The sequence below is a fragment of the Triplophysa rosa genome, unplaced genomic scaffold, assembly GCF_024868665.1.
Source record: "Triplophysa rosa unplaced genomic scaffold, Trosa_1v2 scaffold303_ERROPOS151566+, whole genome shotgun sequence".
Classification (NCBI taxonomy): Eukaryota; Metazoa; Chordata; class Actinopteri; order Cypriniformes; family Nemacheilidae; genus Triplophysa; species Triplophysa rosa.
Genome location: NW_026634325.1, coordinates 1 through 15,454, shown reverse-complemented (window position 1 = coordinate 15,454; position 15,454 = coordinate 1). Strand labels below are relative to the sequence as shown.

At 42.9% G+C, this 15,454-nt stretch overlaps 2 protein-coding genes across 3 annotated transcripts in view; one reads left to right on the top strand and one right to left on the bottom strand.

Annotated features, from left to right (window-relative positions):
• The window catches only part of pcdh20 (protocadherin 20), a 28,135-nt gene extending 19,440 nt beyond the window's left edge, over nt 1–8,695 (bottom strand). The window contains exon 1 of the mRNA XM_057327858.1: nt 8,522–8,695. Within this exon, the coding sequence (XP_057183841.1) occupies nt 8,522–8,545 (24 nt within the window). The 5' untranslated portion in view covers nt 8,546–8,695. The remainder of the gene's footprint in view (nt 1–8,521) is intronic.
• A 705-nt stretch (nt 8,696–9,400) lies between these two features.
• On the top strand, nt 9,401–11,848 carry si:dkey-27i16.2 (regulator of cell cycle RGCC-like). 2 transcript variants are annotated; one of them, XM_057327860.1, is made up of 5 exons: nt 9,401–9,507; nt 9,582–9,716; nt 10,422–10,502; nt 10,981–11,043; nt 11,464–11,847. In XM_057327860.1, exons 1-5 carry the CDS (start codon nt 9,486–9,488, stop codon nt 11,469–11,471), a joined length of 309 nt encoding a protein of 102 aa, XP_057183843.1. In that variant the 5' UTR covers nt 9,401–9,485; the 3' UTR covers nt 11,472–11,847. The 2 variants fall into 2 exon arrangements, with proteins under 2 accessions (XP_057183843.1, XP_057183842.1); XM_057327859.1 differs by having other exon boundaries at nt 10,981–11,848.
• The last annotated feature ends 3,606 nt before the right edge of the window (nt 11,849–15,454 follow it).

The window sequence follows — 15,454 nt, the reverse complement described above, 5'->3', positions numbered from 1 at the left end:
CCGCGGGGGGTGAGCAGGGCCGCTCATGAGGACAGAGTCGAGTTCCCTACCGAGAAAGAGAACGCTCTCTGGGGAGAGCCTCTTCTCAGTTGACCTGTAGCCCCACTGATCTAGGTGCCGGAGCACCAGGTCCCTGTGTGTACACAACAGATCTCGAGAGTGCGCCAAGCTGAGCCAGTCATCGAGATAGTTTAGTACCCGCACACCTCCTTCCCTAAGGGGAAGGAGGGCGGCTTCCACGACCTTCGTAAAGACTCGTGGAGACAGGGACAGACCGAAGGGGAGGACCCTGTACTGATATGCCCGTCCCTCGAACGCGAACCGTCGGAACGGCCAATGTCGAGGGAGGATCGAGACATGAAGTACGCGTCCTTCAGGTTGATTGCCATGAACCACACCTGACGGACGTTAGGACGCGCTTCTGCGTGACCAACCTGAAAGGCAGCTACTGTGTAGGTGCCTGTTCAGAACACACAGACCAAAGATAGGGCGCAACCCCCCGCCTTTCATGGGGACAATGAAGTACAGGCTGTAAAACCCGCTGAACATCTCGGCTGGTGAGACGGGCTCGATCACTCCCTTCACCAGAAGGGTGGCGGCCTCGGCCCGAAGTACGGGAACATCCTAGCCTCTGACTGAGGTATATCGGATGCTGAACTTGGCGGGCGTGAGGCAACTGGATCGCGTAGCCGAGACAGATCGTCTTCCCTAGCCAGCCTGACAGTCTGGGAAGCCGGACAGGCTCCCAGAAATGAGACGGGACTAAAGGTACGATCTATTTCATTGTCCCCCCGGGGGGTGGTTCGATGGCTAGCAGTACGGATTCCTTGCCGGGGGAGGTCCCCCGGGGAGGAGATCAGCTCTGCTGTTTTTCCTGCCTGGCGACTGCGCAGCTCAATGCACTGTCTGACTGAGAGTGCTGAGGGCTGGTGTTTATACTCGACATTGCGCTTCGCCATGACGCAACGTCAAGTTTGCCGTTCACCGTCGTGCAGAGGGTGGGAGTGGCTGTGATAACCCAGAGAGAGAGGAAACTCTCCTTCGAGAGTAGGTGGGCGCTAGCCCCCCGGAGGGGGCCAGCAGATGGAGAGACGGGGCAGGATCCGTCCCTATCCGACTTCCCAGCGATGTGGCTGGGGTCAGGCCCAATGGTAGCCTCGATCCCCCCGAGGTCTTCCCATGAGGGCCGCTTCACCGCGGCTGCTGATGGGGCGATGGTCTCCTCTTCGCTGTCTCCTCCAGGGGGGGCCGCCTGAGTGGGGGGTGCCAGAGCTGGAGGGCGTCGAAGAGGACCAGGGCTGCTGGGAAGCAGACAGTGCACGGGACTCGATGGCCGAGGCGGCCGAGTCACGGCACGGAGGACTGCTTCTTTACTGTCGAGAACCCTCCGGGGGAGGCCGCGTGCGGGTCTCGCGCCCCCTGACGGGCGGGGGTGAGCGGGGCCGCAGCGGCTCGACAGTAACACCAACCCTTGTGAGACGGGTGCGTCGAGAAAGCGGACCTTCTCGGCGTTACTCATCTGCGCAAGGATCGGCCAGAGGAGTTTCTCATGGACCACAAGTGTGGACATCGTCCGACCCAGGGCCCGCGTGGTCACTTTGGTCGCCTGTAGAGCGAGGTCGGTGGCGGCGCGGAGTTCCTGCATAAGCGCTGGGTCGGTCTTACCCTCATGGAGCTCTCTCAACGCCCTGGCCTGGCAGGAGCCATAGCGTGGAGAGAGGAGGCAGCATGGTCCGCCGCAATGTAAGCTCTCGACACCAGAGATGCCGAGACCCCACATGCTTTGGACCGGAGTCTAGGTCGAGCCCCCTCCACCTGGGGGACATCGACGTATCCTCTAGCTGTCTCAACCCTTCAAGGAAGAGAGGGTGACGAAACTTTGTTTGACGTGAAATGTGCCGAAAAGGGGCGTTCCAGGTTTTACTAAGTTCCTCATGCACCTCCGGTAAACACGGCACTGGGGGCGGGCGCAGCTTGGAGCCGCACTCAAACCCGAGGCGCCATGTAGCCAGCCGCGAGCGCCGGGAGAGGCAGTGCGGGCACTGCAACCCAACACTCACGGCGGCTCACGGATGCTGCAAGAGACATCTCATCATCACGCATCGTGTCCGAATACGTGATTGAGGAATAAGATGGCGGACCGTCTCCTGGGGAACGGTCAGACGAGCGAGACGAGGTGTGAACGGTCCGTGAGCCATGGCTGGCGGATTATCGCTCACAGTAATCCTCATATCACCCTCGCTGCTTGCCGTAGCGGACGGCAGGGCCGTAGTCCTGCCGCCACGGAACGGAGAGCAAACGAGGTGGTGGCTGAGTCCCGTGGGAACACAGCCACCTGTGACGCAACGTCTGAATCGTCACCGCCCGCAGTGTGGGCAGGACGTATCCACAACGTCTGCCCCAGCGTACTGGAAGCAGGCATTGTGTCCGTCCCCCTCCTCGATGAGTGTGTTGCACCCATGAGAACAGCGGGACAAGCCACGCTGGAGAAATTTGCTCTTTTAGAAAAGGAAATTTGCTCGAACACCTCCGGAACTGCCGAGACGCCCAGGGGAGAGTCACTGCAGGAAGGGACCGTCCGCTGTCCACGTCGTAGATTCCAGCAGAAAGAATGATCACCCAGATCGTAGAGAAGCTCATCAGATGCGTAGGCTCTAAAGAACAAAAGGTGAATGAATGAGCACGCCGGCTTCCCTCTTATACCCGGACATCCGGGGAGGAGCCCGGCATGCAAATTTCATTCGCCAATTTTCATTGGCCTTTTCTAAATACTCAGAAGATGACAGGTTCTCAAGACAAACCCCATTCTGTCGGTTCGACACAACGTCGAGAGACCGACAGAAAGGGAATCGATAGCTGCAGCCCTAATATAGAGCATCTCAAGAATCCGTCATTGAGTACTTCTAAATCTGGGCGTAACCAGTAAGCCATCCGGGAATTTCTCGCCTACTCTTTTATGAATACTGATGATTCGGACATACTACTCTGTTCAAGTACTGTTTTCTTAAACTACATAGTAGGTAAGTAGGCGTATTCGGACGCCACATTAGAATACGCACGTCAGTGTTTCCCCTACCATTACCTTAGGGGGGCACCCCGCCCCTCCAACGGCAAGTTAATTACATTTTTTATGTAGCTTTAGATCACAAGAAAAGTCATTTAAGGTTACCTTTCCTGTTCTCGTACTAAACAAACTAAATAAATAGCATTGTTATTTATCTTATTTACATAGCGGCATGCATAGGCGCCGATTTCTTTTTTCGCCAGTGGGTGCTCACGTCGCCGAAACCAAACCCCACCCCCACAGGCCCAACCACCGTCACCAAATATATATTTTTTCATAAGCAAATTATAACTTAAAATATTTTCAAACTCACAACAAACAATTCATTCTGTATATTAGGCTACTTACTTTACAGCGGAGCATACACAAGAAAGTGTCAAACATTTTAACAGCTTCTGTAAATTTTGTATTGTATAAATAATGCACACTAAACATTTTCACTTAAATGTTCACTTTACTTCACTCTTATTATTATTATTTTATTCAGTGTACCATTAGCAAACTATAACATTAACAACAACCATAGTTTAAAATCCAACGAATAATTAGTTTTGCTCCAGAATTTCAGTTACAGAAACGGAGTTATAGAAAAAAACATTCCGAAAACATTCCTGAACATACTAACATCTTTAACAGGCCATATGCCTAATAAAAATATTACACATTTTTTAAAGCAATAAAAATGCTTCAAGAACACATTTAAGAATAAACAAACTTTAAAATAGTTCTAAAATAGAACAAACAATTACATTGCTCCAGATTTTCAGTTCCTAAAACAGAGCCTGTAGACCCACAAGCAAATTGTAAAACACATTAATCGTTTCTAAGAAATATAGATTTTATACACCTAAGCTTATAGTTTTGAAAAAAAAAACATTTTAAAATTAACTCTACATAAATAACAACTTAAAACCTTTTGACAGACATTCTTAACCTATTCATCAGTTAGGTAAAGTCCAACGATGCTTATACTTTTTACAGTCTTTTCTCTGTGCCACTTAGCTGCCATTGACCAATTTGTTAGGCCTACAAAAATTAATTCCGCAGTTGTGTCATGTATAGTCCAGATTCCAACGAATGATTAATCTGGCTCCAGAGATCTTCAATTACAATAACGGAACCTAGGCACAAAGAATTCACATAATAACATTCTATAGGCTATAATAAAAATATGCAAAAGTGTTTTTACTTACGATTGGATTTAGTTCTTAAGTAGGAATGTGTTCCTTCTTGTGGCTGTACGCTTGATGAATTCATCTGCTATAAGATCCAAATGTTCGTTCCGTGACATGTTTTTGTGACAGTTTAAAATGACAATATGATTCAGGCGTCCTTGACCCATTCTGGAACGCAGATACGTCTTTAGTCGTCGGAGTCCTGAAAATGACCTCTCTGAAGTGCAAGACGTCACAGGGGCTGTCAGTGCCAGTTTCACAAGTTTGGTGAGTTCTGGCAACATGGTTCTCAAACTGTCTCCCTTATCTCCTTTGAGGAAACCCACTACCTCTTGAAAGGTGTTTAACTGGACACCTCTCTGTTTTGCTGTGTCTATGCACATGTCCCGGTGAAGCCTCAGTCTGCTTTCATCCAAATCATCCCCATAGAACCTTAAGTTGGTTTTACAGTCTCCCTTTCCTGTCACGAAATCCTCAATATCTTGCATGTGCTTAAATGCAGTTTGGCTGAATCTGCAGTCCAGAGATGAAGTTGCAGTGTCCACTGTTTCATTGTACTGCTGTCTGTACATTGCTTCAGGTGACTGAAACATGTGTGGTGATGCCACTCCCGTGTCCAGTCTGCGAGGGATCTTTCTTGGTCTTGGGATGGCTGGTCTCTCCAAATTGAGTTCATCTGCTGCTGCAGTGGTGTTTTTCCCAAATTTCTGGAGATGTGACAGAAGTCCATTTGCCTTTCCTCCAGCTTCACCTCTGTCACATGGACAGTGATCCTTGAGAAACCCAATTATTGCGCTGTAATTTGATGCAATGGACTAGAGTGAATCAGCTTTCAGTGTCCAGCATGTTGGACACAGTGGCCTCAAAGACTGTGCATCTTCGCGAGTCTCTTTGGAGAATTTCTGATTAGTGTTATCAGGTCACGAACAAGTACCGTGAAGTTTCGACAGGCTGGGATGTTTTGGGCAACATCCTTAACAACCAAATTAACAAGGCGGGCCATGCAGTGGATATACATGGCTCAGGGCTCCATTTCTTGGACGCGAGCCTGCAGACCTCTTCGAATACCAGAAACATTTGCTGCGTCCGTCATAACAACGTCCTCTACATTTTTCGATCAGCAGTGAGAATCTCTTTAAGGCATCTTTCAGGAGTTCAACGAGAGCGTCTACAGTTGTGTTAGACGTCTCATAAAATCCCACAAATAATTCCTCCGCTTCCAACTGTTCCATTACAAAATGGAAACATATCGACACCTGCTCTTTGACGGTAATGTCAGCCGTCTCATCTAAAATCACAGAGAAAAATTCTGCACTCTTTATTTCTTTTATTATCATTTGCAGCATATTGTGAGCCATAATTTCCAACATCTCATTGAGAATATCATGAGAAAACCATTTGCTCTTCTTGCAAGCCAACCATGACTTCAGCTCAGGGGCGTCTTGTCCTCGTAAATGTAACAATTGAATTAAATTGGAATCCTCGTCAGTGTGCCTTCACACTGCCAATCCCTGGCATGCAAGAAATTGTAGAGATGATAAAACACGCATTAAATTTAGAGCAGTAGCCAGATTAGTACCTGCATCGGCAGCGATAATAATGCTAACCGCAGCTCGGTGAAGATTTGATCTTTCGTGACACCTAAATCTTTCCAGTGCTTTCGACCAGCTAGAAAAGCCATCTTTTACAAATGCCGCATATGATTCTTGCTGGTGTGTGGTAGATGGGAGTGGGGCACGCATGTCTTTTGCTTTACAGCAGAGTTCACAAAATACCTTGGGTTTTTTTGATAGCATTGTATGCTATCCAGGGAAATGTTTTTTTTCCAGTTTTCTTGATATGTTTGAGACTGCTTCTGCCTCCCGCCTTTACTTCTGCTGCTGTCATTACTTGATGATGTCGACGACAACGGCTGTTCACTTGAAGAAATAGCAACACTGCTACTTACTGAAGAGATGCTAGGGTCAATTGAAGTTTTCCTTTTAATCACAAACCTGTTGTTTCGCGTACAAATGTTGAAATTTAAAGACAAATTGACATTATCGCAACGATTAACAATGCCCACTGCTGTTTGCAAGGCCAACCACTCTATCTGAATTACGACTCATAAGATCAACCAATCAGAGAGGCACCCTATTTTTAAAAGCAATTTGATTGGTTAAAATTGATTGAGAAACATATGCCGTTTTTCCGTGGGTGCTAGGCAATTTCCGTGGGTGCTCGAGCCCCACAGGATCGGCGCCTATGGCGGCATGTCATTTCTGTTTCTACGTGGTCGCGCCTTTACAATTCTCTGCTCTCTGTATCGAATTCCGACCCGATGCGCGCGCACGCGCACACACACACACACACACACACACACACACACACACACACACACACACACACACACACACGCACACGCACACGCACACTGACATGTGTGCGCACATACACAGGTAAGCACACTTTCACCAGCGGACAGATAGCGCGTGTGGGAATATGTCACGTCAACCACCTGAAAAGCAGGTTTAAAAAATTGTGTTTTTAAACGCTCCCAGGGTGGTGAAAATATGCATGCCCTGCCCCTGACTAGCAACAGTCCAGTTACCACCGGATGACAGGTTTTCACCCAGCTTATCCTTCGTTCCATCCGGACCGCAAGACACAACCATTAAAAAAATCAGACTATTTCTGTGGTTTAAATTGAGGAGAGCATCTACATAACTGAGATGTACACATTACGCACACTGAGGGACATGTATGTTGATTATATTTTGCCGCTATCCTCTAATATCTTTATTTAGTGCCAAACGCGCTTTATTTGAACCCTTTCCGCTCCGTGAGCACTGCTTCTCCCGCCAAAGACACGTCACATATAAAGGCCTGCAGACACCAAGAGCAGGTAAATAAATGGACACTTTTTCTGTAACACTTAAGTAAACGAAAATGCAGCAGTAATAAAGTATTTTTAGCTGTCAGTCAGTTTACTGTTTGCTATATAGGTTTGTGACAGATTATAAAATATAACGTCTTGTATCTACATATAGCATTTATGATATTAATAGCATAAATAATCAGTACGTTAAGAGCATTTCATTGTGAATCATGTTTTATTGGAAAGAATATTTAGAATCAGTTCTAGTATGAATGGCATGGAAAGGCTGATAGTAACTTTGTAAGTACACCTGCTCATGATATATTTATTTCAGTTGTTACATTTTGTTGTCAGTAGTTTTTTAAATATTAAAATAGACCACTGGGACTTCACTTCAGCACCAGAGCCTACAACACATTTTCTCAGTTACCAGACTTTCTATGTTTCATACAGACTGTGGCTATCAGAATATAAAGTAAATGGCCTGATAAAACATTAGATTGATTTAACATTATTTATTAAAAAAGGTATTGTCCGGACCTCCTGCCTGTTATTCGTGAGAATCCACAAGATGGCACCATATTCATTGATATGTTGTAGACAAGACAAACAACAGAATAAACAGACATGTAGCCTAGAGATTGTTTCTGAGATGTATGCTTCCCTGTAGCTCAGTGGTAAGAGCATGGCGCTAAAAACGCCAAGGTCGTGGGTTCGATCTCATGGGATTGCACATACTTAGAATCAAATGTATAGGATAATGCAATGTAAGTCGCTTTGGATAAAAGCGTCAGCCAAATGCATAAATGTAAATGTATTTGAATCATCAAACAAAACACCCATGGTAATATGGTTTAATTTACGTGTTATATAAAAACTTATGTTTTTCACTGTGGGAATGGCTTTTCTGTAGTAATTTTAGACGATAAAAAATCAAAGATCAAATATGTTTTTTGTTTATACGGTAATACAGCATTTACATTAGTTTAGAAACAACAAATTAGTTGAGAAATGAAAATGATGTTGTGTTTTTATCCAGATAACTGCAGCTCCACCATTCACTCTTATGTCTTTGTAGTCGGCTTTTGCCCTCACCAATATGGCGGCGGCGGCGTTGACGTACTATCCCGCAGACAATGAGGCGTCTAGTTAATATATATATATATATATATATATATATATATACTATATAGTATATATATGTGTGTCTATGGAGTAAACGTATCTCAAACCCTGTTGCACACAGTTTCCAGGAAACGTAGCAAAACGTTGCGCACCGGTTTGAGCTTGAACGTGCCCCTGATTGAACACTCCTGACTGAATACAGTGAACGTCACCTCCATTTATATTTATTTTTAAAATCGCGGTTAACTTTCTGCATTTATTTGTGTAGTGTGTGCAAAGACTTAAAGAGTAAACACTGACCTGTGGTGTAGCCGTAAAGATCATAGTGTTGTGCTGTTGAACTTTCCATTCTTCGAGAACATGCTGAGGTGCGTGCGCTATGGGAAGCGCTCCAGCGGAATGTGTTGGGGGCGGAGCCTCATCCACCTGAGCTGTTTGGATATGGTGAGAAAAATACTGGTCTGACAAGATGTTTCTCTCTGGAAGCGCTGCTGATGTATCGTGGATGAGAAATTCTTTCCTGTAGATGTGTCACACGACATTGTTTCCCTCTCAATCATTATAGAGTAGGCCATACAGAGAGATCAAATGTAAAATGTGAGTTTAAAATAACTCAAATTTAACCTTCATTATACATTTGCATAGGTTTATTAATATAATAAAGATTTCGTTTTTAATTTTACTTATTTTAATTTTGATTGTTGTATTATCTGAACTTATTTTAACTGTTGTTAAAAATCTCGATGTCGCCATCAGGAGGGTGAACGTGGTACTTCGCACTGAACAGATCTAATATATTTGTATCAATTGAAGACAATTAATACATTGTCTTCAATGTATTACTTCAATATTATTCTGTTGATGCCAATACTTTCATTTCATTGTGATGAGAGAATAAACAAATAACTTCACTTCACCAATGAAGAGCCATGGAAAGCTACAGGCTACAGTCATCGTGTTGTTTACAGAACTAAATACCAATGCTTGTCGTACCAAAATACAGTAGTTAGTTTTTGTTAATAAAGTTGTTGTGGAAATAATAGTTAGGCAAAAACAAAATCAGTTATTGCTTAAAAAGACATGCAGTCATAAGGAAATATCTCGAAAAGCGTGGTCGGAAAATAAATCCTCGTGCGACATCTTGTAACCACAGAAACCAAACTAAGATCATTTGTCGACGCACGATATATGAAGGGTGGAGTCAATAAAATATGAGGTCGCGGCGCATTCATTTGAGCATCACGCTGTACAGCAACCGTACAGAATGGCAACACCAAATCATTCAGGTAAAGAATTTTCTATGAATTCTGATGTCTCTCGGTGTAACTGTGTTCAGTAAATTGATTTGTTTTTCTATCAGAGCTGGATGTGGAGTTGGGGGATTTACTGCAAGAGTTTAATGATGTCGTGAAGGAGTTGAGCACATCTCACGTCAATGAACACATGTTTGTGAAGAGACCCACAGCACTGAATGATGCAGAAGATTCAGATTACAGTAAATGCACTTTGTTTGTTTAACAGTTATGAAAATATTGTTGATATTATAGACTGTGTGTGTGTGTGTGTGTGTGTGTGTGTGTGTCACCACGGTTATTTACATGAGATTCACATTGAATACACGTGGAAAATATATGACGTTTTGAGACTCTTCATCAGACAGTAATGTGAAATAAATGTTGCTTTTCTCTAAGCATTTTCTCCACCAAACTAAGTAAAACGTCTTCTGAAGATTTTAATGAATAATATTTACAGCACTAATGAGATAAATTACCCATTTGACCTGTAAGAGGTGTGTGTAGCTAATGTCATGTGTTTAAGAAAGTCTAATCCACTTGCTAAGTCATGTATGGAAAACTGTTTCTGGGTCCAAGCCTCCGCTCATTTCAAATGAGACGTTAATAAGCACTTTTTATTCCTATTACACAATTAAAACGAAACTTTTATAAACTCACGGTGTATACAGTCTCACGGAATCTCCAACATCAATATTGAAATGATTTGTAAAAATGAACCGCTGTCTGGACATTTGGGATTTCGTTATGGTCATAAAGGTTAGGATCGTGTTTTTTGATAGTTTTACAGCAAACCATCAGTGTACATCAGCATTTTGTGTTGTTTTCCTATGGCATCTGATAGAGCGTTTGGACCCAGAATTGCTATATGACCTTCCGTATATGTTGTTCTTGTGCCTCTTTTACAGGCAGTGAGACCTCACTGGGAAACAGTTTGAATGCTAGTGAAGAGGAGCTCAACATCACAGGCATGACCAAAGCACCAAAAGGTCTGAGCACACAAATCCAGCTAGATGGGCAACATATTTACTAAACCAGGCGAAATGGCTTTAACGGATGGGTTTAATGCAAAGTGGATGTGATGGCTCTGATGCTTCATGATTGGCTGTATGTATGAATGTATCATAAGCAGGTGTGGTGGAATTGAACGTGACACACGATCATATTAGTTTTATCACTAAGACTTCTGCTGCTTCTGTACAGATGTCAAAGCAAAAGCTTCCCTGTGTGACTATGACTGGTAGATTTGATTCAGTCCGATGAATAGGTGGCTTTTTGTTTTGTGTAGGGAATTACCCTCTAATGTTTCACTTTATGTCTTCTTGAATGGAGGGTCACATTTCTTTCTGGTTGGAATGTTCCACAGCACACAGATGCATTTCCACAGAGCTTTCCAGCCCGCTAACACCTACCCTCCCTCTCTCCCTCTCTCTCTCTCTCTCTCTCTCTCTCTCTTGCTTTTTTCAGGCATGCCCACAGACACCAGTGACCTACAGAGCTTCATTGAAAAACTGGACAGAGAGCTTGCGGGTGTGAAAACACATGATCAACATTTGATAGCTTAATGATTAACACACAAAACTCTCTAGCCAGAAACATTAGCTGTACGTGTGTTTTAAGTATTAAAAGCAAAGTTACTGTTACGGTTTGTAATTAATGTAACTAATAAACCGTAGAACAGCTAGGTAGATTATGGGAAATGTGGCATTTGGCAAAATTGTGTCCTTCACCCTTTAACACACCAACACCATGTGCTGTAACCTCAACACCACACCAGCTAGCAGTTTAACCTGTCAAACACATTTATAAAGATTATCATAAAGATGATTTTTGACAAATATTCGCGGGATGATATAATGCTTTATGCCAGTGGGAGGTCAGTGCTTTAACACAGCTTACTCTCGGCTTTCAATATGTAACCTCACTCCTTTGAACTGATGTGTTTGACAGAAATGTGACCTGACAGACGGAAGTGATGCTAAACTTCCAGAGAGCTGGCGTTTCTCAAATGGATGAGTTTGAGACTCCTACATGAAGAAAATAAGGCTAACATTGACCTGCGCTATTTTTCATGACTGTATGAAGGAATTTATTTGTTAAAATATTTATTTGATGACAACACGATTTTTAATATGAAGAACACAGTGCCAGTTGTTTTTATAAATATATCAAATGTTTTATGTTTAATGTACGATATATTTTTTCTGTATAGGTTGTATAGATGTTTTTGCAAGTTTTTTGTTATTCTTTTTTTCCCTTTCACACAACTTACTGTAAACTCTAAATTCAAATAAAAAATTGTTCTTGCCATCTCAAACACGTGAAGCAGTTCCAGTATATCTGTACCATTACAGTAAAGTGGATGTTTTCAGCGTTTCACTGTTCACAACAGGAAATACACAGATGTGCAGTTAAACGTTCTGCAGCAGATGAAAGCAGAAGTTGTCAAGCTGCACTGCGATCGAAACCAGCATTGGTTTTTTTTCCGCGCTTGTGGTATTGTCACATGCAGGAAAAATCCACTTTTAGTCAATGTACTGTACTGTGGCTTAAAAACATAAAGTATTTATCAAGATTTAATTTAGCATTTAGCAGATGCTATTTTTATCCCGAGAGAGCATTTAACATATCGTCTGAGCCATGCAGGAATAGAATTTAAGTTACAGGGAAATATGAACAACATATAAAGATAGAGGGTTCTGTATTCATATTTATAAAACTGATTGGTCAATAGCTGTGCTTTATTCACGATACAAAACGGCTATCGCTTAGACCGCTTCACCTAACAATTCTGTGTATCAATATGCATCAATATGTAAATCTGAAGTTGCTGACGATTTATATTTTGTTTATTTAGCCACTGTGTTAAATAAAAACCTAGGGTTGTGCTGGTTTTCTTCTATTCAATTCTATGATGAAAAGTAGGCGGATCTAGAAGTTTTTAGAGCTTTGCTGTATGTTCTAGTACTGTCCTTCTATGCTGTACGAAATACCTCTCGAAATACCTAAGAAAATTTGGTTTTCTTAAAGATGCGCACCATTTTCCGTGTTCATTATTGTAATAATGAGGAAGACAGGGAGGATCCAAATGCAAGCAGATTTAATGTAAAAGTAACATCCAGGGACAACAAAGCAGAGAACAAGGCACAATGAACACATTGCCATTCAACAAGCGGACAACTAACAAGAGAAACAGGGGTGTATATACAAACTAATGAGGGCTAACTAGACACACTTGGGAGACAATTAACAGGGGACTAATGAACAAAAGAACTACACAGGAAACAGGAAGGAACAAAATACAAACTTAAAGTCCACCTAACAAGACCAAGGAACATGTAACACGTAACAGAGCGCCACAATATGATTTTTATTGCGGGTCCCAGATGCTCCAAACAAAAAGTTTTTTGATCCCAGACACTCCAAACAAAAAGTCCAGGTGGGACGGGGAGCGGAGGCGGAACAGGGGGCAGGATGGAGGGCCAGGCCCATGAAGGGGAACAGGGTTAGGGCCGTGGAGCAAGAGGCGGAGTGGCAGGAGGAGACCAAAGGTGCGTTTGACACCGATCGGCAAGATTAGCCGCTTGCAGTCGAGGGAGGAGTTGAAAAAGGAGCAGTCAGGTCGGACACCTGCTGCTTGCCGTAGGGACACTTGCGCTGTTTCCTTTTTAAGCACGAATGAGGTGGATTAGATAGTGGATTTTTCCACTAAACAAATGTTTAAATTAAAAATGAGCAACCATAAACACTTTATATTGTGTATGTTATGTGCTGCTTAACACTGTGTGCCTAAAAATCATGGTAAACATATATTATTAAATTACCTATGGAGTTAAATCAGTATTCGTTTCATTTTTATTTTATTAAATGGCACAAAATAACATATTATGATTATACAAACCGAGTTTTAGCTGTTTTAAAAACATGAATTAATAAGTATTAGTTGAACTGAAGGTGTTAGAATAAACCCAAAACGCACGTGATCGTTGTATTGCGGTGTATCTAGCCAATCATGAAAACCTGTGTCGTCATAACAGCTCCTGAGATGCTGCGCTGGCTGTTCTCGAAATGCTCTCGCTGTACTTTGATGTCACACGTGAAAGTCACAGCGCCGGTTCAAGTCGGACAAAATTTCTAACAGGCATGCATTGCTTGAAGTCAGCCGCTGATCGCTCTGCACAGCGCCACATGAAGTCGAACACACCTCAAGGCTGAGCAGAAGGTGGATCCATCTGGGCTGGTGGCGGATGCCAGGGCAGAGCAGAGCGGGAGGCAGAGCCGGTAGTTCAGGAGGCAGAGTCCAGGGCAGCACCGTCAGGGGAGGAGGCGGAGCCGACTAAACACACTACTAGATAATGATCTTTCACTACTAGATAAATGTCTTTGCTCTATACCGTAAAACAGTATTAAATCTAAAGTATGATTACGAAGGTGAGTGGGTCCTGACACATGTTGTCTAACACCTATGGAGTTAAGAGTGTCTTTGAAAGCCATTCCTAAAGCATCTGTATCGCTATCTACATGGATGTTAAAGTCACCAATGACAAGGACTCTGTCTGCGGCAAGTACTAGTTCTGATAAGGACCCACCAAATTATTTAATAAAATCTGTGTGGTGCCATGGAGGCCTATATACAATAGCTAGAATACATTTTAAAAATGTTTTATCCTTAGTATTAGGTGATGAAACATGAAGTACCATGATTTCAAATTAGACTTCTGGGAAATGTTAAAAGTGTTCTTGTAAAGTGCAGTGACACCTCCCCCTCACAAGACTCATGTTTATAATAATAATCTTGGGGGACAGATTCATTTAAAGTAATATAATCATCCCCAGATAGCACAATCCATCTGGTTTACGTCTATTTGACGTCTGCATTTACATCTGCAAGACATCTTAAATACATAGTTTGCTCATCTGCAAAACGTCTCGGAGACGTCTGAACGTCTGTAATACGTCTGATAAAGATCTGGAGATCTGCTGCTTAAAAGCATCTGCTAAACATCTTAGAAAGAGCTGTTGTACATCCATTCTAAATCATAAACATCTTACAGACATCTTCTAGATGTCTATATGACGTCTGACAGCAGACATCTCCGAGACGTATTGCAGATGAGCAAACTATGTATTGTAGATGTCTTGCAGATGTAAATGCAGACGTCAAATAGACGTAAACCAGATGTATGTGTGCTATCAGGGTCTGGTTTAAGCCACGTTTCTGTCAAACAGAGCATGTCTGCTTTATGATCTGTTATCATATCATTAACAAAAAGTGCTTTATAGATCTAATATTTAGCAATCCAAGTTGTATCCAGCTTGCAGAAGCTGGAAAATGCTGAAAAATAATAATAAGAGGAATTTTTCAAATTAAGGTTTGTTTTTGATTTAGTCCAACCCTGAACAAGATTTTTTACGAAAGAAATGTTAACATGAAGTTCACATCAAAGAATTGTAACTGAATTTATAAAAAATAGTCCAGGCATTTTGGCTGTAAATTGTTTTCATTTCATTTCCTGAGAAACGTATGCATTTTATAGCTTCTGAAGAGTCCCAACGCCTCAATACAGGGGTGCCTCAGGGCTCAGTGCTTGGGCCGTTGCTCTTTTCTGTATACATGACATCCCTTGGCTCTGTCATTCGGAAACATGGCTTTTCCTATCACTGCTATGCGGATGATACACAACTCCACCTGTCATTTCAGCCTGATGATCCAACTATTTCTGCACGCATTTCAGCATGCCTGAGCGACATTTTGCTCTGGATGAAGGACCATCACTTGCAGCTGAACCTTGCAAAAACAGAACTGCTTGTAATCCCGTCCCACCCTAGGATCCATCACAACTTCCCCATTCAACTGGGCTCATCAACCATCACATCTTCCAGCACGGCCAGAAACCTGGGAGTGGTGATCAATGATCAGCTAAACTTCACAGATCAGGTT

Bases quoted from the DNA above. Each gene is read 5' to 3' on its own strand.
- si:dkey-27i16.2 (XM_057327859.1), top strand. From the start codon at position 9,486: ATGGCAACACCAAATCATTCAG. The intron at 9,717-10,421 runs GTAAATGCACTT...CCTCTTTTACAG, and splicing joins TGCAGAAGATTCAGATTACA to GCAGTGAGACCTCACTGGGA. The intron at 10,503-10,980 runs GTCTGAGCACAC...TGCTTTTTTCAG, and splicing joins CATGACCAAAGCACCAAAAG to GCATGCCCACAGACACCAGT.